At 40.2% G+C, this 21,979-nt stretch overlaps 1 protein-coding gene across 1 annotated transcript; it reads left to right on the top strand.

The window, feature by feature from the left end:
• The first annotated feature begins 2,643 nt into the window (after nucleotides 1–2,643).
• On the top strand, nucleotides 2,644–21,325 carry TMEM196 (transmembrane protein 196). Its single transcript, XM_086614911.1, has 4 exons — nucleotides 2,644–2,790; nucleotides 14,865–14,925; nucleotides 16,753–17,006; nucleotides 21,263–21,325. The coding sequence occupies exons 1-4, from the start codon at nucleotides 2,644–2,646 to the stop codon at nucleotides 21,323–21,325; spliced, it is 525 nt and encodes a 174-aa protein (XP_086471037.1).
• The last annotated feature ends 654 nt before the right edge of the window (nucleotides 21,326–21,979 follow it).

The raw sequence follows: 21,979 nt of genomic DNA, 5'->3' as shown, positions 1-21,979 counted from the left end.
TTCATTTTAAAAAGATAATGATTAGAATATTACATTTCCTTCCTGTCTTTATTTGAAAGGGTGCAAGGCAGAGATAAGTCACGCAGCTCCTCCTGGGCAGTCTCATTAACTCTGGCTGAGGTCTTGCTTAGCTCTTCACCTCTCTGCAGTCTGCAGATGAGAAAGCAGGTGCCCAGGGCACTTCCTCTCCTGCCATGGGACTCCAGTTTTATATTCCCGTTTTAATGACTGTCACATGAAGTGATCTCCATCTAGGACACACTTTTCACAAGGTCTCTTCCCCTCTGCCTTTCTGACAGCTTATTATGACTGAAGTGGAAATGTTACATAAAACAAGCTGTTTATGGAAATATTATTTCTGTCACATGAGCTCTATCCTGGTATGACAGGCACTCTATCTGGCTGCAAGTATTAAATATATTAATTATATCTGTCATTACACAATTCCCCTCTTATCACCACTGGTTTTTATAGTCCTGGTAAAATATACTCTGAGCAGTAAAATCATTGCACCTTAGCACACTTTACTGTTTATAACAATCTGACATAATAAGGATACTGTCATTGCAGAAACACCTTCCCACACCCATGTGGGTACTTGAAAATCTGTGCTTTCTCCATCCTCCTACATAAATATAGTAGCTTAGGAACTTTTATGCTGTGCCTTGATTTTTAATGATAAGAGATGTCAGGTACCATTTAAAACACAAGAGATGAAAAGGGGACAATTCAGCTTTAACTATAATGCATCTTTCCTTTAGATGTAGTCACCTGTTCTGCTTCTGTGAACTGGGGAAAGTGTGAGAAAACACGAAACAGCTAAGTTTTAGGCTAGAAAGCACCAAGATTCTATCTTAGGACCCCTTTCTCTCACTCTCAGATACGTAAAGAACATAAACAGCTTAAGGTGACAGACTTTGATGCCAGTCCAGCCCCACTCAGAGCAATTAAGATAGCAAGATTTCTACAAATGAGATCTAAACTCTGGCCTATAATGGTGGATCTGATCTTCTCAAGTGTATATAATACCTATGCATAGGCATTATATAGCATCCCGTCTCCCCCCATGACAGTGGTTCAATGACTGTCTTCTCAAAACACAAGGCACAGGTTTTAGAGCTCCAAAAATAAGTTCAATCAGGATTTCGCTCTTGCTTCCAAATTATCAAAATAATGGAAAAGTCTAGACTGCCCTTCTGGATTCTGATGCCTGAGTGTAGGATTTCTATACAGGTTAAGAGTTCTAGATTTCTGCATACAAGGAAAAATTCCATGCATGCTATGTTTAGAATAAAAAAAAAAAGATAATAGAATTTATATAGAGAAAATCAGCCAAATCCTGCATTACACTGATGTTTCTGAATCGTGGTCTAGATTTGGGGGAAATAATTGTTGAAGGAATTGTTGAAGGAAAACTTTTCCCCTGTTGTTAAGGCAACTGTTTGTAGGTTGGTGATGCATATTTAGGAGACCCAAGGTGCTAGATTGATTGTTTGTGTGTTATCGTGTTGTGCAGCACATCTGGATTGTAAAACTGCAGTCAGAGTGGCAAAACATTCCCTGTATCTGAGTAGCAGAAATGAAGATTCACTCCAAGCAATCCAGCACCACTCGAGTAGCAGCTCTGGGTCTCTTGGTATATTTTGCTTTGTTGCTCATTTGCTTTAGGACTGACACGGTTCTGGCCATTGTTAGAGTGACAAGGACAGCTACAGCAGTTGCTTGTTTCGGCAATAGTGTTTTGGAAAAGACCAGAGAGTTTTGCAGTGGTGAGACATGACGGACTCCAGCCATTATACTAATGCAAGAGGGAGGTGGACTTCCTCCTGAATTTTGACAGCGGCACCTGCGAGAAGGGAGGCCTTTGCACACCCCATCGGGGGGCTCATCTTTTACGGAAGGGCTGCGCGGCGGCAGCCTGCAGCTCATTGCCGCGGCTCCCCGCGTCCTGCCGCCGGCCCGATCGGCCGCGGGACGGAGGAGGTGTGCGAGCCGGGGTGCCGGGGGGAGGACCGGGGGAAGGTGCCGTGCCTTGTGGCCCTGGGGCGGGGCTGCCGTAGCGCCTCGCTTGTGCATTGGGTCTAGATTCATACATAAATATAGCCTGGGTGGGCTCGCCACGCTCCTCTCCCCCCCCACCCCCAACCCGGGAAGAGACGGGGGGAGAGAAAGGAGAGGGGGAAAGAAGGAAAAAAACCAAAAACCACCACAAAAATCTCAGTGAGGTCATTTCAATGAGAGCGCAGGAGGCGATCAGACAAGGTCGACTTTTCCGGAGGAGGCGCAGCCCCTGAGGAGCGTGGTGCTGCGTACGGACCGCCGCGCTGCCCAGCCGGCCGCCAGCGGCGCCCTGTGCCCGCCGCCGGGCCGGCACCTTGGAGAGCTCCGCGGCGCCGCGGCCCCGCTCGCTGCCGGCGCGGCGCGGAGCCGCGCGGAGCCGCGCGGAGCTGCGCGGGGCTCGGCGGCTCCGGGCCGCCCCGCCGCCCCTCGGCAGCGCCCGCCGGCCGCGGATGCGCCGCTCCGCCCCGGCTGCCGGCGGAGGAAGAAAAGTTTGGGGGCGACTTAGGGCCGCGGGAGCGCCGGAGGAGAAGGAGGATGCGCGGTTTCCCCGGCTGATCGGGAAGGAAGGATGACCGAGGGAGGATGTGCACCAGCAGCCAGATCATCGGGAGCCTCCTGGTGCTCTCCGTGCTGGAGATAGGGTTAGGGGTGTCCAGCGTGGCCGTGGGGGCGGTCAGTTTCAGCCTGGTCCTCACAGAGCATAAACCTCAGCTGGGAGACTCTTCTCCGGTATGGAGCGGGGTGTGTGTACGTTAGCCATTTCACTCTCTCTTTAACTCTTTATGGTGATGGTCAGACCGTACGAAGGCATCCCCCTCCCTTCCCTTTCCTTTCTTTCCCTTTCCTTCCCTTTCCTTCCCTTCCGCGTGTGCATGCCGCGCCAAGAGCCTCGCCGGGTCCATTTCCAATGTGCATGGGGTGCAGTCTGCATACTCGTGGGGCAAGGGGGGAGGCACGGTGGGGAGAGGTGTATGTGTGTTGAGGGGGGAGACTCCTTCTTTCTCGGTCCTTTTCATTTTTCGGTTTTGTTGTGAACAATTGAACTTTCTGTGAACCCACTCTCCCACCTGGGAAAGCCCGATGCTTCCAGTGGAATACGGGCCATAGCTTACAATCTTATAATTGACCGTGAGTTTTGCTTTCAGAAAAGAATAGTCCTGTCCCTTACGACGAGACTGCCAAAGAGTGTTTTGAAATAATGTCAAGGGTATGTTAGCTGAGTTCTGAGCTTTTGGAGGAAAAAGAGAAAGAGGAAATGAGAAGAAAAAGGAAAGATACATTCTCATAATCTGGGCACTCTGAGCTTCTTGTAAAATGAACAAAAAAATCAAACACCAATAATGGGTTAATAGAAGCAGCATGTTCATATTACAGAGCATTTCTCACTTCTCAGAAACCTTTCTTATTTTTTCAGCTTGAGATATGCATGTTTCCAGGAAGAATTTTCCTCCAAATGGTTATTTATATTTATGAAACAAAGAGTGGGAAATATTGAATATTCAGCCTAAACATGAGTGGGCATTTTTGGACTCCAAAGCTGGGTTTGGCCAGCTTGAATTGTACAGCAGTATTTCTGAAAGGATTGTTTGCTTTGTTTGAGATAAGATGAAAAATGCAAAACACTTTTGGTTATTCATCAGCGTAACCTTCTGTAATTTATAGATTCATTCTCACAAAGTGCTTCATGTAATACTCTCACTGTCAATAATTATTAAATATTGACAACTGTCATAAATATTTTTGGCAGTATATAAACACACACATAATTCTGCACTGCAGAACAAGTAGATGAGAAATGAGAATGAAGACCAGATAGGATAAGACAGTGGCCAACAGGTAATGCTATTATCAAAATCACTTCAAAGAAGGAGGTTTCTGATCATTGCTGATGAATAAAAAAGATTACTCAAAACCAGGTATCTATCTGAAGATTTAATGACAGAGGGCAATATCCTGGGTTTCACTGAAGTCGAAGAGTTTTGACCAGTCAGTGAGATCAGTACTTATGCAGTGATTGCATTTTGTGACAACACTGTCACAGCTGATACCATTTCATGATGATGCACATTTCCTGCACAACTGCCTGATTAATTTTTATGGTTTCTGCTACCCCAGAGTTTGTAGTAGCCATAGATTAAGATCTTATTACATTAGATGTTGGCTCCAAGGACCTTATAATCAAAGTAAGACACAGATGTAGGATAAAAGGATGTAAGGGAGTATAAAGAAACGACAAACCAAAACTGACTGGTATAACATGTAGTTGCATTAACACATCAGCAGTCTGGGTGATTTCAAACTGTTTGTAGGTAGAGTTTTAGAGAGGAATAAGACAGAGAACAATGAAGTGATTTTGCAGATTTTTATAGGAAATTTTCCCCATATGTGAGTCCAGAAGCACAGAAGGGAATCCAAAGGGACTTGTTTGAAAATGTAACAAGTAGATGAAGGATGCCCACAATCAGAGCCAGCAGAGGCAGGCACCAACTGCTGGGAACTGAGCAAACAACCCCAGGTTGGGTAAGCAGAGAGAGGCCACAAAGAAGCTGTAAAGTGGAAGCAAGCAGCTCGTGCTTCATGTAGTAGGGGAAATGAGAAATCACAACGGCATGCAGAGTGGGGTGACATGGTTAGAAAGGCTTACTTACTTTGCCTTGAACTAAAGATCTTCGTGGTTTTAATTGTCACCATTATGGCACCCTGTTTGTACCACTCCAGCAGTTCGAATTGTCTGTCAGGTTGTGTTCTTCTGACCAGAGGACTAGCAGATGACACAGGACAAGAAAGGGCCCAGAGATCTACCATTCTCCAGTGATGCTTAGGGCCATGGGTAACTAGGTCCAAATTAAATCAACTGGAGGAAGGTTTGCTTGCACAATCCTCAGAGCTGTCCTGCTGCAGAAAGGCAGCATAAGCAGCATAAGCTGCCTTTATGCTCACTGGGTCTTAACAATGAGCTCATGTTGCCTATATTAAAGAATATGTCTTGCATAAAATATGTTACTTTTTTTCCCAATTCACACTCTTGAATCAAGGTTTTCCTTTGAGAAATGAACATTAAGGAAAAGAAAGGGACATTAAAGGAAACACTTAACACTTCGACATGTCAGGATGCAAAACACTGGAGTTAAGTTGAACAGTGTCATGTCTCTTGCAATTTACCTGGATATATACTGAAAACTTTGACCCTATTCTGTCCTCTTATGTGGGTGGAACTCAGCAGAGGCCCAAGTTCATAAGGAAGTAGATGAAGATAGCATTACCATGGAAACCTTAACCTGAATTCCTAAAATTTGGGCATCTTAAAAGCCTGCACATTCTATCTCCTATACTTGCCTCCCTATGATGCTTTGTATTTGATGCACATTTGATTTCTTCTTAAAAGAGTTGTTCTTAGTGTTTGCTGTCTCCATTCAGCCAGATAATTTACTAATGCACCTAACTTTAAGTATGTGAGTCCCACCCATAGAATTACAGACACAAGTGAAGTTAAGCATGGGCTGAAGCGCTCCGATCATTGCATGCCCTGCATTATGTATAAGCAGGCCAGGGAAAGTGGAGTAGACAAGAATGAAGTGGAAAGCCTAGACAACATCTACATCAAAAATGCATGGAAATGGGAAAAGAGTTCCCAAATTTAGAAAATTTGTTGCTCTCATTGGAGTTGCACTGGATTAAGATAGTAAGAGTTTCTTAAAAAGTAACCAAAAGAAAGCAACTGAAGGTGTGACTGACTTCTCAAATTATCTGGAGCATGTGGAGACAACTATCCAATTTATTTTACATCAGATCCAATCTGTTCTTTTTAAAATAGGCCACGGCTGCTAAATTGCAAAAAAAAATAAAATAAAATAAAAATACAGTCCCATATAACCTAAGGTGAACGTGTTGTTGATTTCTGGATTTTCTTTCTGGGTTTTATGATTGTATTGGTACAATCTACTCCCCAGACTGTACTCAGTTTCTCCCAGATTTCTTTTCTCCATAAATTGAGGTATATTTCTGAAATTCACTGTTCCACTTCAGTTATATGATGTACTATAGAAATGATCCAACCAACAAGCATGCTGAACCACTAGCACTAACATAGCAAGAATGACAGCATCCATGGCAGAAGGTTTTGCATAGACAAAAAGATAATAATTCAAGAAGTATTCACAGATATTTTTTTAATGGTTACATACTTTCTCATCTATATTTAGAACATAGTGGTTGCATCACTATCACTATGAGTAGCGACTATATATTCACATACACATATATGTATATCTCTCTAATTCTCATTTATTCTGAAGTGGTGAAAAAATTTGTGCTATAGATGAGATTCTCTCACAGACAGAGAGAGAGAGAATGAGAGACAAAAGCCACACCTTCAGTCAAATATGGCATCTATCTTCATATGCAAGAGAGATACTTGATGATTCACTTATGGCTATGCCCCTCAAGAGTGATAGTTTCTTCCCTTACAGAGACAAATATGTAAAAGTATTTGAGAGATATGCATTCTCTGGGTGTTGGTCGGTCAGTCTGTCTGTCTGTAGGGGTAGAGTTATTGTTTCCATGATTTGTGATTTTAGCACAGTGGAAGTCTGCCTGCCTACTAAAAATCTGCATTTATAGTTTGGCTACAGAAATTTGCTCCAAGTTGGCACTTGAAATATTTTATTTCGATGACTTTTTTTCCCCCAGGATTTGAAGGATCAGTCAGTATGGAACTCTCCCAGAGCAAGAATATCATTTTAGACTGTTAAATCTATGTTGGTGGCCTAAAATTTTAGAACATTAAATTTTGCATCTAGTTTTTGCTGCTGCCAAGTTTCCTTTGGAAAGAACAAACTTTTTTTTTCTTTTTTTTTTCAGAAGAACACAAAAAAAATCACATTACTCTTCAGCATGCAGACAAAATGCAGATGTGATCCTACTTTATTTTAACATGTGCATTGCATTTTCATCAAACTGACCATATTTCTGGTTGGCTCCTGCTCCCGATGAAATAAATTGCAGCACTGTCAGTGAGCTCAGTGGAAGCTGGAAAGAGTTTTGTACCTATAGATGAGTGAGGATGTACGAAGCCTGGGAGCTTCTTGCCTTCCGTGGAAGCAGGACAATTCTCTCCAGCTGAGAAGCCTTTCAGTAGGCTTTCTTCATCATTCAGACTCTTCAGAAGCATAAACCAATCTAGAAGACGGTCTGTCTAAAGGGATTTGTATTTTCTGGGTTGTATTTAAGAGGATCTGTTGAATCTAGACTGACTTAAAGATATGCTTAAATGTCTTACTGACATAAGACTTTAGTTCACCTGCAGGGAATAATCTTTAATTTATTATTTTTTGAGACAAAATGAGTCATTCTAGACTAAATTTGATACAAAACCAACAAATAGCATTATTTACTATTTGTTATTCTAATAGGCCTTAAATAAGTAAATAAATATTCTTATTTTGTGCTGAGAATTTGAGTGCTTTTCCAGATGACCAGAAGTTTTTTTGAATCACTGATGGCAGGTAGACTTTCAGGTTCAGAGATCTATTTCTAAATTTCTTTTAAAATTAAAGAACTTCTTAAAAAACTAATGGTTTTTAGTGTTTCTAAAAACCATTTCCCGTTTTCAAAGTGTCTCTGCAGGCCTAGAACCAGGTGAATGGAAACTCTAACCACAGGAACTGGGGTAGAATTTAAACTGCTTGAATATGGCTTGAATCAGTGGGAATTGTGGCACCACCTGATCTGATATGACCAAACAGCACACTGTCAGGTCAAGGTATTAGCTCAGATTAGACATGTTTTAACACTATGTCTCACTTCAAATAGCAGAGCTCCCCACTCTCAGCATGACAGACTTGGTGGGACGCAGGGTTGGGTTGTGGCAATGCTGTTGCTTCTGGTTCTGTGTCTGGATGACTTGCAGGCAGCTAGACATTCCTGTCTCCACAACTGCTTGCATGAGACAACAATATCTTTAAAAGTTTCCATCCCCCTTTTGCAAAGATTATTGTGTTTCTCTAAGGAGGTAACAGGCAAACCTACTACCTAGGCTTGCTCTTTTTGCCTATTGTCATTTGTCAGTGCTATTGATACCTTTGCATTCATGAGAGGATTCTGTGCCCTTTATACCTGCACTAAGAAAACTTAATCCTTATTCTGAAATACTGCTTTGAAGAAGAGTTACAGTTAGAGATACCTTCTGTGGTCAATTTATTCATTAGGGATTTCGGCTTTTTTTCTCATTTGGATGGAGCTGAAGCAACTAGATTATTAAATAGAATGATCCTTTCTAGATATTACTAATTTCCTGGTATTCTCATGGCAGTCACATGTTTATACAGTTTTAGTGTAAACCACAGATTTTCTAGTTTACCAGCTGATAAGAGTAGATAGACGTGAAACTGTTGATGCTGTCTTGATGGTTTATTCTTCCAAGTGGAAGATTATTTGAATAGGTATGATTTGCTTGCACTTTCAGTGTGTTATACTGGAATTTGGAATAATTTCCCTTGCTTTATTTCATCAGATACATATGGATGACCCAGAATGCCGAGGGCTTTCCACAGACTGTATGTAGTTTGAGCTGCTGCTTTGTCATGAACAATAACTAGGGATCAAACAGTCCTTACATTCAACAAGTTTTTTCTACTATTTTCTTCAGCCTCTCTCCAGAAAGATTTTCCATAGACAGTTTTCATTTTCTCAAGAGAATTACACTCACGATTGCTTTTGCCTCCTCAAAACAGAAGAGGGAAAGGATTTTTAGTTTCAATATACAAAGTAAAAATAGTTCCATTTCTTCTGCACGATGGAAACCAACAAATGTTTGGCTGTCTGTAGATATAATTAAAACTGAATCTTTTTTTCAGACTACCAGTAAGAAAGCCCTCTTTTTCCAGGAGAAAGTTAAAGAGGCCAAATCTTTTGTTACAGAAAATACAAAATAGGGATGGATCCAAACCATAGAAAGTGAATCTAAATTGAGATTTCAGCCTCCTTACTGAAATTTCTGGGTGTTTGGATCTGAGGTTTTGTTTCAAGCCAATATTTAATATAAAGTAAATTAAAGCAAGCTCAAAATAAACATTTGCCTTTTCTGGGAGGTCTTTGGTTCTTTACTCCAAAGTTCAACAGACCAGAAGAGAGATTTCCACTGTTTATCAGCAGTCCTGGCTAACCAGTGAGATTCCAGTTGACTGGAGCTTAGCAAATGTGACACCCATCTACAAGAAGGGCCAGAAGGAGGATCCGGGGAACTACAGGCCTGTCAATCTGAGCTCGGTGCCAAGGAAGGTTACGGAGTTAAGGAGCAGATCACTTGAGTGCCATGTATGGGACAACCAGGCGATCAGACCCATTCAGCATTAGTTTATGAAAGGCAGGTCTTGCTTGATTAACCTGATCTCCTTCTGTGACAATGGGACCCACTTAGTGGATGAGGGAAAGGCTGTGGATTTTGTCTACCTAGACTTTAGTAAAGCCTTTGTTACCATTTCCCACAGCATTCTGCTGGAGAAACTGGCTGCTCATGGCTTAGATGAGTGCACTCTTTGCTGGGTAAAAAAACTGGCTGGTTTGCCAGGCACAAAAAATTGGTGAATGAAGTTAAATTCAGTTGGTGGCTGGTCACAAGCAGTGTTCCCCTGGGCTCAGTAATGGGGCCAGTTCTGTTCAATATCTTTATCAATGATCTGGATGAGGGGAGATTTTGGGTCTTTTAGCCTTTTATGATTTTTTCTCATGAATAGTAACTAAAACAAAAGTCCAGCAATGAAACAACTGCTTTGAGTCCCAGCTGAAGGCCTCTCCTGGCTCCCAGAGCATTTTGGAGAACTTACTAATTTAGCTTATCCTTCATTAAATGTTTTGGCCTTATTCTTGGCATGAGTTGTGAGCAATTCAACAATTGATCGTTCTTTATAAGGAGCTCATCTTCAGTCATACATTTCTTTTCTACTCCTGATTTACTTATTTTCAGTGTGTGTTTGCCTTAACTTACTTCAGGTTTGACAAGGTTAGAAAATGTAACTACATTTAAAGAGTCCAAGAGGTTGCTAAAAATTGACTGAGGATAATCAATTATCATGTAAAAAAGGAGCAAGTCCTCACTATGACAGTATTATTTAGTCATGGGTAAACCATAGTCAACAGTTACAAGTCAAGTTTAAATGGCATGACGCATTGACATGAAGATGAAGTCCTTCAGGAGAGCCAAGAACAGACAGAGAGTGGCAAGACAGCAGAGCCCATGGTGGCTGTATTCCAGTTGGCAGTATTAGAAAATAGAAGAGCTCAAAATAAAAAGACAAACCGGAACAAACATAGGAAATTCCTTTTGAGTCTGATTTGTACTTGTATTCTTTTTCTGGTACAAAGTGCTAGCATATTTCTCTCATCTGCTTTTCACTACTGCTGATCACAACCCTAAGGCATCGAAAATTTTATTGGAAATTACTACAGCATCATCAAAAAAAATTCCCGAGTTCCTAGTTATTCTATCAAAAGGCAACGATCAGAGTCAATCACATAATGTCCCACTGACTTCCTAACCTTTCTAGAGGTCTCCACACTGAGAAGCCCAGCTAAGGCAACTCTGCATGAGCCGTATTCCTGAGCTCGAGGTATTGCTAATATTCTCTCTGTAAAGCAGGTTTCTACTGCTTACAGTGAATTAGAATCGTCTGCAATCTCAGAAGAGAGTGGTAAACTTGGTTCATCATTTTCAAAGCTTTGCATGAGGTTTAATTGCCTGACATTGTGGCTCAAATTCATCTATTGGTTTAATAGTAAAATGCCTTTAGTCATAAATAAATAACCATACTGTTGTTTGAACAAGCCTTTTCTCTGTGAATGCACACACTGTCATCCAAAAAAATCCCAAATAATATTAATCCTTTGCTACTGCCCAAGTGCTTTTCTCCCAACGTTTTATAACATGTTCAGGCACATTAGTGCATTCAGTTTCACAACTTGCTTTTCTCATAGTCATGTGGATTATATAACTTTGGCCTGACTTTCTCAAGCTCACACAGACGAAAGTGGAAGAACCAGGAATATCCAACGCCTCTGAGTTAGAATAGAATAGAATAGAATAGAATAGAATAGAATAGAATAGAATAGAATAGAATAGAATAGAATAGAATAGAATAGAATATTTCAGTTGGTTCTGTCTTGGGTTCTTTAACTACAGCACACCTTATTCCTTGTGTACATGTATAAATATGTACAGAGAGAGAAAATATATGCAGAATATACATACCAACCCTGTCACAATAAAATATTATCATAGAATCATAGAATATCTCAAGTTGAAAGGGACCCGTAAGGATCATTGAGTCCAATCCCCTGCTCCTTGCAGGACTACCTAAAACTAAACCATATGACTAAGTGCATCATCCAGATACTCCTTGAACTCTGACAGGCCTGGTGCTGTGACTACTTCCCTGGGGAGCCTGTTCCAGTGGCCTACCACTCTCTCAGTGAAGAACCTTTTCCTAATGTCCAATCTGAACTTCCTGTGATGCAGCATCATTCCATTTCCATGTGTCCCATGATCAGCACCTCACCCTCTGCTGCCTGCCTTGAGGAAGTTGTAGGCTTCAATGAGGCCACCTCTCAGTCTTCTCCAAGCTGAACAAACCAAGTGACCTCAGCTGCTCCTCATAACTCTTGCCCTGGAGATCTTCCACCATCTTGGTCGCCCTCCTCTGGACACACTGTAATAGTTTGATGTCCTTCTTATATGGAAGCACCCAAAACTGCACACAGTATGGCATCCAATCATTATTACCCAGCTGGACTGAGTTGAACTCAAAGTACAGACCCTGCCTACAAGAGGCAGGCCATTTCCTCCTGGCTGCAGAAGATGCAACAGCATCCTTGGTGCTGCAGCCCAGGCTGGTGAGCAACACACACAGTACTCGAGATGGGGCCACACCAATGCAGTGTAGAGCAGGACAATCACCTCCCTCGACCAGCTAGCTATGCTGTGCTGGATGCACCCCGGGACACTGTTGGCCCTGTTGGCTGCCAGGGCACACTGTTGACTTGCATTCAACTTGCCATCAACCCAAACCCCCAGATCTCTTTCTGCTGGGCTGCTCTCCAGCCTCTCATCCCTCAAGTTGTACGTATAATCAGGATTTCCCCATCCCAGGTGTAGAATCTGGCACTTTGCTTTTTTAAATTTCATACAGTTGGTGATTGCCCAGCTCTCCAGTCTATTCAGATCTCTCTGTAAATCCTCTCTACCCTTGAGAGAGCTCATAGCTCTCCCTAATTTTGTATCACCAGCAAGCTTACTTCATGTACATTCAACTCCTACATCCAGATCATTAGTTCAGGTAGGCCCTCAGATACTTTAACAACTATGGAACACAGTAGTCACCTCTGGGTTTTGAGAACCCAGGACCTTAGGGCTTGCAGATTAGATCATTCACTATTCTTTGAATTTCAACTGGGAAATACCTTAGGTAATATACATGTATATGGCACTACATAAAGGTGATTTGGAAGGGTGTGTGTCCTGTCCTTGGAAAACAGTAAAGAATAGCAGAACTACCCAAACTGGTGGGTTCTAATGCTGAATGAATTTGTAATTTACTTGTTTCTCCTTTGGTCATATGCAAGACTAATATAACCTGTGTATTACATTCCTTTTTGGCTAGCAAAGATTGTACAATGAAAATAGAAATTCTTCTCCAATTGAAATCAATGGCAAAAAATCCACTGTCTCTAATAGGAGCAGAATTACAGCATTTTTGAAAAAATAAGTGACTTACTCTTTTATCTTTGAAAGTAAATTATCAAAACCCTAGCTTTTTAAACTAGTTAACACACACTTGTTACAAGTTAAAATTATCATTGATGGTATCTTCTAGACCCTTTCTGTGAGCTTTCCAGATCTCATAAATTTTCCTTATACAAAATTTTCCTTTTAATCCTATTCAATCATTATAGAGAGAAATTATATTATTAATCTGCTTTATCAAGCCTGACTGAATAGCACTTAATGACAGTGATGTCTCGAACAAAATTTTTTTTGAGATTTCTGCCTCAATGTTGAGAAATGCAAAACTATAAGCGAAAATGTGAAGCATGCCTTCAGTTGAAGGGAATCTGCAATGACAGAATTGGGAATGAAACTCCAAAACTTCACAGAAAACCTGAGTGAAAATTTACAAGCAGATGTGATAGTTCTGAGCTGAAATCTCCTCTGCCTGTGGGAAAGGGACAGAGGGAGCCTTACCCACTGGTTTTTTATTTGTTATTTCAGTAAATGAGCTCTAGTAGCAGTTACCAGTTGTATGTCCTGGTACGTCCTGAGCCATCCAGTGCCATGGTCTACCTGACCCAGCCCTCTCTGTAATGGGATTGCTATTAAGCCCACATCCCAAGCTTAGTATGAAGGTAAATAATGCAAAAAAAATTAACCATATTAATGGTTAAACTAATTGATTCAATGGGCCTAACAGAGTAAAAATACATCTCAAGGCTTATGCTTAGCTATATACATGAACTACTTTAGTTGGAGGGAGATAAACTATGTATCAAAGCACCTCTTCAAATGAGATACTGAAGTTTCAAAATTTTGGAGGGCAAATGAGATGCACATGCAATATATTACATGGACTCTGAATGCTGTATAAAAACTACTTAATTTTTTTTCACTTTTTATGTAACAGCCAGGTCTGTTCTATGATTTACTCCTGTATCAAGGACAAGTAGAGCCTTTTGCTAGAAATATCATCTCAGTGCAAAAAGGACGTGGAAAAATCAGTTTAAAAACTATAACATTATTTCCCAATAGGCTTGTAGGCTTAGCTTTACTGAAAATAAGTAGCATAGATTTCTTAATAAAGGAATTTATGAGGTATCAAAGAAATCTTCTGACAGTATTACAAACACCCGGAGAAGGCCTTATTGCTTTCATACAACTACCATAGTTCCTACCACAACTGCTCCATCTGGAACTGTGTGCTGTTTCCATTGTTAAACTTTTCTGGAGAAGGAAAAAGAGACATCAAAGAATGTCATCGGTCTTTGATGCAGGTCACTAAAAAGAATAAACACCTATTCATATTAGCTGGTAGGGGGTGTTTCTGGTTTTGTTAATTAGTTTTTGCCTAATGCTTGACGTAACAATTAGGAGACCAGTTTGGAAAGGGACATACATGAAAAAAGTATAGATACCTTCATGCTATCTCTTACAGAAGTGGGCTGTCTAAAATCTGAAACAGATTTTCCTGCATGTTCAGTGTAGCCACACCAACAGATGTACTTGTATTTACACCTGCACCCACAGAGATAACTGAATCGCATTCTTGCCCAGAGTTTCACCAGCTTGAGGACAACAATCTATGCATGATCCTTCAGTGGTTCCCACTGTAAGTTCAGGGCATTAAGTACATCAGCTATGCCTGAAAGTAGATGATTTGGATCACTGACTACTACCTTGCTAAACTTTCCTGAGGGGAAAAAAAAAAAAAAAAAGAGTAAAAAGGCATCTTTTGCTTGCAACATTGTTGGGGTTTTTTTATGTGTTGTTTACTCAAGCAGCTTAAAAGTAGGATTTTTTAAAAAAATTTTTTATGAGTAATCATCCTCAGTCTGACTTCTCATTCCAGATTGTTCTTCTTGGATAATTTTGCTTATGGTTGAGTTATAAATTCCTGAAACATAAGGTTTGTGATAAAGATGCTGACAACTGTAACCATTGCCTAACCTACTGTTATGATCACCACTACAGCAACACAGCGGGATTTAAACTTAAGACCTTAAATGATGAAATAATTGTGGTTTTTTTTTTTGATTTGCAGTTTCTGCTTTGTGGCATATGTGGAATATTGTGCGCCAAAAAAAAATCTGGACTTGTTGTAAGTTTTTCCACTGCATATATAACACATAAGTATTTGAAAGACATACTTATCTAACTTGAACTCCTTACTGGTGGCCTTCTGTGTCCAAGTGTTTCTGATAAAAAGTCAGCAAAAATTGCAAGTCAGCAGTCCAAAAAAGCAATCAGCATTTCAGGTTAATCAAGCTAAACAAGGCAGTTCTGAAATGGCCTATTTAGGTCATGCCTATTTAAGCCACACATCTCTGTTTATCCCTGTCTGGATAAATATGGATAGAAAACCTGTTGACACAAATTTATGCCAAGTCAATAAAAAGTTCTCCAATTACTTCACTGGATTGTAACTTTTCTCCTTCAAAAACCCATTTTGTGAAGTTTGGCACAACTAGGCTGCCACCTCAATGAGGCTGCTGACCAAGTTTGATTCTAGGTGTTGTAGCTGTTTGCTGTTTTAATAAGTTCTTTTTGCAATCTGAATCATGAATAAGCCAGTTTTAAAGTGATGGCAGATGTTTTCTGCCTCTTCTAAGAATCAGAAGTACAGCCATTTTTCTGACTGCAGTAAAATGGTGTTATTACTACACAAGTCTCAGCAGAACTTTATGTGAAAGACACAATCCTATTGTAAGTGATAATGTCTGGCTTCATTTTCTGTCAGCTTGATTACTCTGCCATATACAGATGCAAGTCACGTAAAACCAGCATAAATGTGAAGGGAATCAAGAGCATTCTCAGATTATTTTTGAGTATGAATGAGTTAAACTCTGTTACAGTGAGTGTCTCATTTCTTAACGCATGTGGACCATAACTGGTTTCTAAAAGCTGTCTGTTCTGGTGGTCTCATGGAATTGTCACTTCCCAGTGGACCGCCGACATACTTACTGAATGAATGCCATGTTCGTGACGAAATTCTCATCCCAGTCATGGAGAAGTGGTCTACAAGGCTCCATAAATTGTTCCTATCACAGTAGATGAGTACATATACAGTCATATTAAGTAACATCAAAGGCCCATCTAGATCAACATCTAACAGGCCAGCAGTATCAAAGCAAGTGAATAAGACAATAATTTAGCAGTGTCTCCACAATAAGGTCTTTTGCCCTTGAGTCATTTGTGGCTCAAGGACATTGTGAACCAAGGTGACATCTTTGTGATTAAAGTGATAGGAGGTCTTTAAATATGTCTCATTGATTGAAGCCTGTTTCACATCTTTCTAAAGTTCCCAGAAACATTTTAACCAAGCTAAAAACTGTCACCACACTGACCCTCAGTAGAGCTGCATCACAGATTTCTTTGTTGTTTCTGTTGCTTCTTTGTCCAGCACATTTGCCTTGAACACTTTTGAAGTCCCCACAAAAGCTGTAGGAAGCCTCCACACTGCTGTCTGACTGAAAAAAATTAAGATTGAACAAGAGGCAGAGTCAGATGGCACACAAAGCAAGAGAGATTGACTGTGAATAATTGAGGCGTTCACTCCTGAGGAGTGGTGAGAAACTGCACAACAGAAAATTACAAAACATTCTGTCATGTTACTGTTCTGAATGAAACACTGGAACTCAGAAGATTTGTGTCCTAGTAGTTCTTCCATTGACGAGTTTTTAACGCGAGCAACTCTTCCACCCAACTTTATTTTACATGCAACATCAATCTTAACTCTTGTACCCCAGCAGGTGTTGTATTCCCTTAGAGTCCTGTGGGAACTGAGGGAGTTAAAAATGAGTGTCTGTGAAGTGTTTTGCAATCCATGATGCTACTGAAGCATTGAATTATGGTCATTCCCATTTTTATAAGAATGAATCTGTCTCTGAAAAATGTTACTGTGACATAATCTCTCTTGTCTTTCCTGACAGATGATACTTTTTCTGCCTGTTGCATCTGTGGACTGATCGGAGGAATCTTAAATTTTCAATTTCTTCGTGCTCTGACAAAGAAGTCGTCTGCTCTCTATTCTTTGCATCTTGCCTCCATGTCTCTTGCATGCATTGGAATTGGTGGTTGCACCCTTTCTTCATGGCTCACTTGTCGGCTAGCCAGCTATGAACAAAGGCGAATGTTCTCAGAAAGAGAACATTCATTGCATCACTCCCATGAAATGGCAGAAAAAGTGAGTTGTGTGTCCTCCCTTATTTGTTCTGCTTCTCCTAAAATGCTACTGTATGTGTTAACGTTTACAATTGGCAAGAGATGTTGTCAGTTTTCAGTTTTATATGAGAAGGAGCTTCTGGGAAATGAAACATTGCCTTTCTGTGTAAGCTTTATTATGTTGCATTATATGGAGCTATTTTTAGGTACTGTATATTTGCAGTACATCCATTTCAATGAAGTACATCCATTTTCAACATAATTCCATTGTATAGCTATTCAAGGGCTTAGCTGCTAAATATAGTACTTCATAAATAATTGGAAGCCTTATTAATATGGATTATCATGTATTGTACTGTGAAAAAGCACAGAATGCTTTCTGTAACCACATCATCGCATGCTTCCAGGATTTAATCAATTTCTTCCTCTCCTAAGTACTCAGCTTATAAAGTAGGTTATTTAAACACAAAAGCCACAGTTCACAAACCCAGATGACTAAACCTAAGCACCTAAGGGCATATTTAGACACCTAAATGAAACTGGTCTGAATTGCAGCAACACCAAGCATTTACTGCCTTTCTCTGTTAAAAGGAAGCTTGCCAAGGTGTCTAGGTCTATGTTTAGGTGCTGAAACTTAAGCTCTCAAAGTTGAGCATGTAGGGCCAAAAGAATTAATTGAACAGAATTCTTGAAATCAGCTCCTTGGAGTAACAGATCTGATTCGTATTTGAGAAGTAAATGTTCACTGACACCCTGTGCTTTATGTTTGGACTTCTTATCTAATGCCTTTCATTTGAGAAATGAGTAGAGATGGGAACAAAAGTCAAGTGGACTGCCCATCTAAACCTCCACGTGCAAGTTTGCATTACAGTTAAGTTCAACAATCTATATCATATCTACTGAGACATATCTACTGAACAGCAGAGTGAGGATTAATTCATTCAGATTGTATAATGTTTTCCGATTCCCTGACAAAACATGATAGAGCAGTTAATTGTTCATTAAGTAAAAATTACTTGCAGCTGTTCTTTGGTTTCTTAACTGAGATGAGACTCCATGCAGAAATAGAGACTGAATTCACCTTAGAAGAAGCTAAACACTATGGGTTACCACAGTAACATAAAACAAGGTGATAAAATCAAGGGAAGAGATACATTTCTCCCTCTCATTTTAAATCAAAGCAGAATTCTGATGAGCTACATAGGCAAGTATGACCATCATCTTGGAGATAGTAGGCTAGATCTTGCCTTTCAAAGATGTTCTTGCCTCAACAAGGACAAAGATGAAGCCCATCCGAGAGAAAAAGAGCTAAAGAAAAAAGAAATGACCTGGGAAGAAAAACCTTTCAAATTACCAACCCTCCAATTTGGGCTGAAGATGATCAGGCATAGCATTTGTTCACCACATCCTTTCCTAGCCTGCTGACCTACTGAGCTTTTAGACACTTAGCAGTGAGGACTGCCAGGTGCCCATTTACCTTAGGTGAAGGGCCATGATGTACGTGCAGAGCAACCCTATTGCACATGCTCAGCAAATGTGGGATGCGCCTCACTGATGGTGGACTCCCTGCATGTGTGTTGTAGAATCAAGTATGCATGCATAGATGGTCTGATTCGGGACTTCTGAGACCTACAGCCTGTGGACTGCCTGCTGCTGGCAGGTTTGAGTAAATTAGCTCAAGGCATGCCCCTAAAAACTAACGAAGGCTACTTAAAAACTTGCATTAAATTAGTCCCTGATTTATAAAATAGCTTTAAAGTGATTTTTATATAAGACTATTTTGTATATTTATACTGATATACAGTAATATAGACATGTACTGCATGTGCATTTGTTTGTGCTGTATTTATTGTATAATTGTTATATTTATATTAGAGATTGAGGGGTATTGAAATAACCGACCTGCCCAGCTGCCCGGTGGTTCCCCCGACACCAGAGTTACCTCCAAGGTACGCTGAACACTAGGGAGCTACCATGTTGTTATGTCACTTCAGGAAGGGCCACCTCTAAGAGGAAGTCATAGTTTCAGCTGATCAAAGTTGGCTGATGCTGTGATGTCAGTCTGAGTCAGGAATGGTGCTTCCAGGTGGTGACATAATTCTACGTGGTGGACGCTGCAATCTGGAAGTAAGTTAAGTATTTAAAATATTCACCCTAGTAACAGACATCCAAATGTTCCTATTTGGATGTTGCCACCATTGACTCACTCTGCTTTCAATCTGTGTGCTCCTTCATTTCTTGAATACAGCAACGTTTTTTAATTTATTAATACTTTTATTTTTTAAAATAGAAATATTGGGGGAAATAAATGATTTTCAACATTTTCTGAAATTATTGTATTCTAATAGCTTATGTCTGCAGAGGATACAAGTGATAAAGCTGACAAAAGGAAACTTACACTTGCTCATGAGTAGTCTTCTGACACATTACTATCAAATTACGGCTGACTAATAGTTAATATTAAATAGCTTTAGTGTTCTTGGTCCCTTTCCAAGCTGACTGGTATCTTCAGCATAGATCCAACAAAGGGTTTAGGCACCTACAGATACGCAACCATAGTGCCTTGTTTAGGAGCAGGCAGCCCCTAGACCAGGATCCTGAGTTCAGGGTTCGGCATGTGTGTTACTCTTCAGTATATGAGGAGACTAAGGCACCATACATCCAATACCATCACATGCCAGATGGAGAGCTGAGTGGTAGAAAATGCTCAAAATTCAGTAAGTCTACACAGCTTCTTTTCTCTGAAACTTATCCTTGATTTAGGAGTATTAATTGGCAAATCTACTTGGTTTGATGGCCCCAAGATTACTTTGTAGAGAGGAATAGCAAACTGTGCAGGCAACAATTAAGTCTGGTGACCTACTTCGAAATGTACCTACCAACACCTGAGAGAGGAGGCACCAGCACTTCCACTTTATGTGAAACTTTGAGTTCTGGTCTCTGCCTCCCAAACTATTTATAAATCAAATACTGTGGATTAAAGGAAGAGAGAAAAAGAATCAGACTAGGAATAAAGACCAGGTGCTAGAATTTTCTGCTCTTTACCAAGAATCTCAGCTACTATGGTATAGAGTCAGGCTCATTCTTTCTGTCTTTATCTCTCTCTCTTTAGCCCAATGAATCTTGCTTTACTTTCTTCATAGAAACTTCCACAAGAAGGAGGAGAAACAAATCCCTTTTCTTCCACATTTTCTCCAACTATACCTAGGAGGTGGAAGAGGTGAATTTAATCTTTCCATGCAGAGAAGAGCTTGTGGTTCTCATGCAAATATTTTAGAACTAGCCCAACAGTGGCACCTCTACTTCATCTACATGAATTTTAAAAGAATAGCCCAAATTACATTTTTATGTGCACCCATTCCTTTGGGCGTAGTTGGATGTTCTCTTCGATCTGTCCTTGGACATAAGCAGCAGATCACTTCATTTCTGCATCTTGACTCAATTTGGTATGAAATAGGCCTAGGACTGCTCAGATTAAAGCAGTTCTCAGCATAGACTCCACACGGCTTTGCAGCCTTGAAGGTGAGAGAAGTGCTTAATTAATGTAGCCATATCCAGGCTTAGACAGCGGCTAAGTAGGTATTGCATGGTTTGCAATTTGAGAATTAGAAAATCTAATCCCAAACAAATCTTAATTTAGGTGCTTTAGGATTCTGACTCATGATTAGGTCAGCTTACCCCAGGATGACTCATCTGCCACTTGAATTGCAATTGCTGATCCGCTAAAAACTGTAGTCTTGTGTATTAAGGGAAAACCAAAATCAGTACCATCCAAAGGCAAGCAGTCAAACCCCTTAGACCCTGTTTGGATCTAGACCTACTTCCCAAATGTCTATACCAGCTAGCATCGAATGGCATCTGTTTGTAGTATATCAGCACAGAAAAAGGTTTGAATGGAAATGAAGACTTAGTTACCATCTTGTTCCTTTGTAAATTACCACACAATCTTGAGTTGATACACTTTCAAAGGATGACGTCACAAAACTTTCACGGATGCCATCAATGCTGTATATGTGGTCTGAGAGTAATGTCCAACTCAATCAGTATCAGTCTATCAGTCTATCAGCTTTCAAATGTACTTAGTTTATGTAGGAGGAAATGTTTGTGTTTGTTTTTTTTTTTTACAGTAAGATTTATCAAGCCAAATAAAAATATAAAGTTTTGCTGAATGTTTGAAATTTAGTGTTTGTTAAATTTTTATTACAATCTTAGCTAACTAAATTTCAAACGCCATAAAATAATTGCAATTTTAATTAGTGTTTTCTATTCTTGTTGCAGGAAATGACAGACAACCTAAGCAATGGTGGTCCACATCTGATTTATAATGGAAGTGTATATTAAGATATTTTAAAAAGTTCCATGGAAAGAAGTGGTTTTAGAATTTTCTTCAGGAAAAAAACAGACTCCAAGAAATTGAGAAAATGGAACTATCTTAGCTTTTATGGCTCAGATGTCACAACTGCAGAACAGCACAGTTACATTTCCCTTTTAGAAACATGTTCAAAATTTGTCTCCTAAACGTTTTGAGGATATACAGTATTTATTCACTTCTTGGCTACTCTCTTTTGGGTTTTTTTGGTTTGTTTTTTTTTTTTTGTCTGAATAACTTTTCAGAACTGTGATAGTATTTGAAATAGACTTCTCAAGATTCTTCTTCACATGAAGACTCAAAAAGAAAAAAATAATTAAACTGGACCACATTTAGCACAGTCACAGAATTCCTAAAGAGAAGAAGGCAGAGGAAGGATGGCTCAGGGGAATCTTTTTCTCCTCCCCACCTAGCAGCATCTGGTGTAATACGATGGCTTCAGATCATGTGGCATGGTACCACCAATGCATCTGCACAGTCCCCCTCCTCACATTGCAAATGCATCCAGTCTCAGTTTTCCCAGTAGGTTGTATCAAAAGAGAGTGCAAATTACTCTTCCAAAAGGCTCCCATTTCACATTCAGAGTGTAAATGAACAGTGTGCAGAAAACAACACCAATGTCTTTG

Source organism: Tauraco erythrolophus, chromosome 7 (assembly GCF_009769465.1).
Source record: "Tauraco erythrolophus isolate bTauEry1 chromosome 7, bTauEry1.pri, whole genome shotgun sequence".
Classification (NCBI taxonomy): domain Eukaryota; kingdom Metazoa; phylum Chordata; class Aves; order Musophagiformes; family Musophagidae; genus Tauraco; species Tauraco erythrolophus.
Note: the sequence above shows the minus strand (reverse complement) of the source record. Positions and strands in the feature narration are given on the sequence as shown.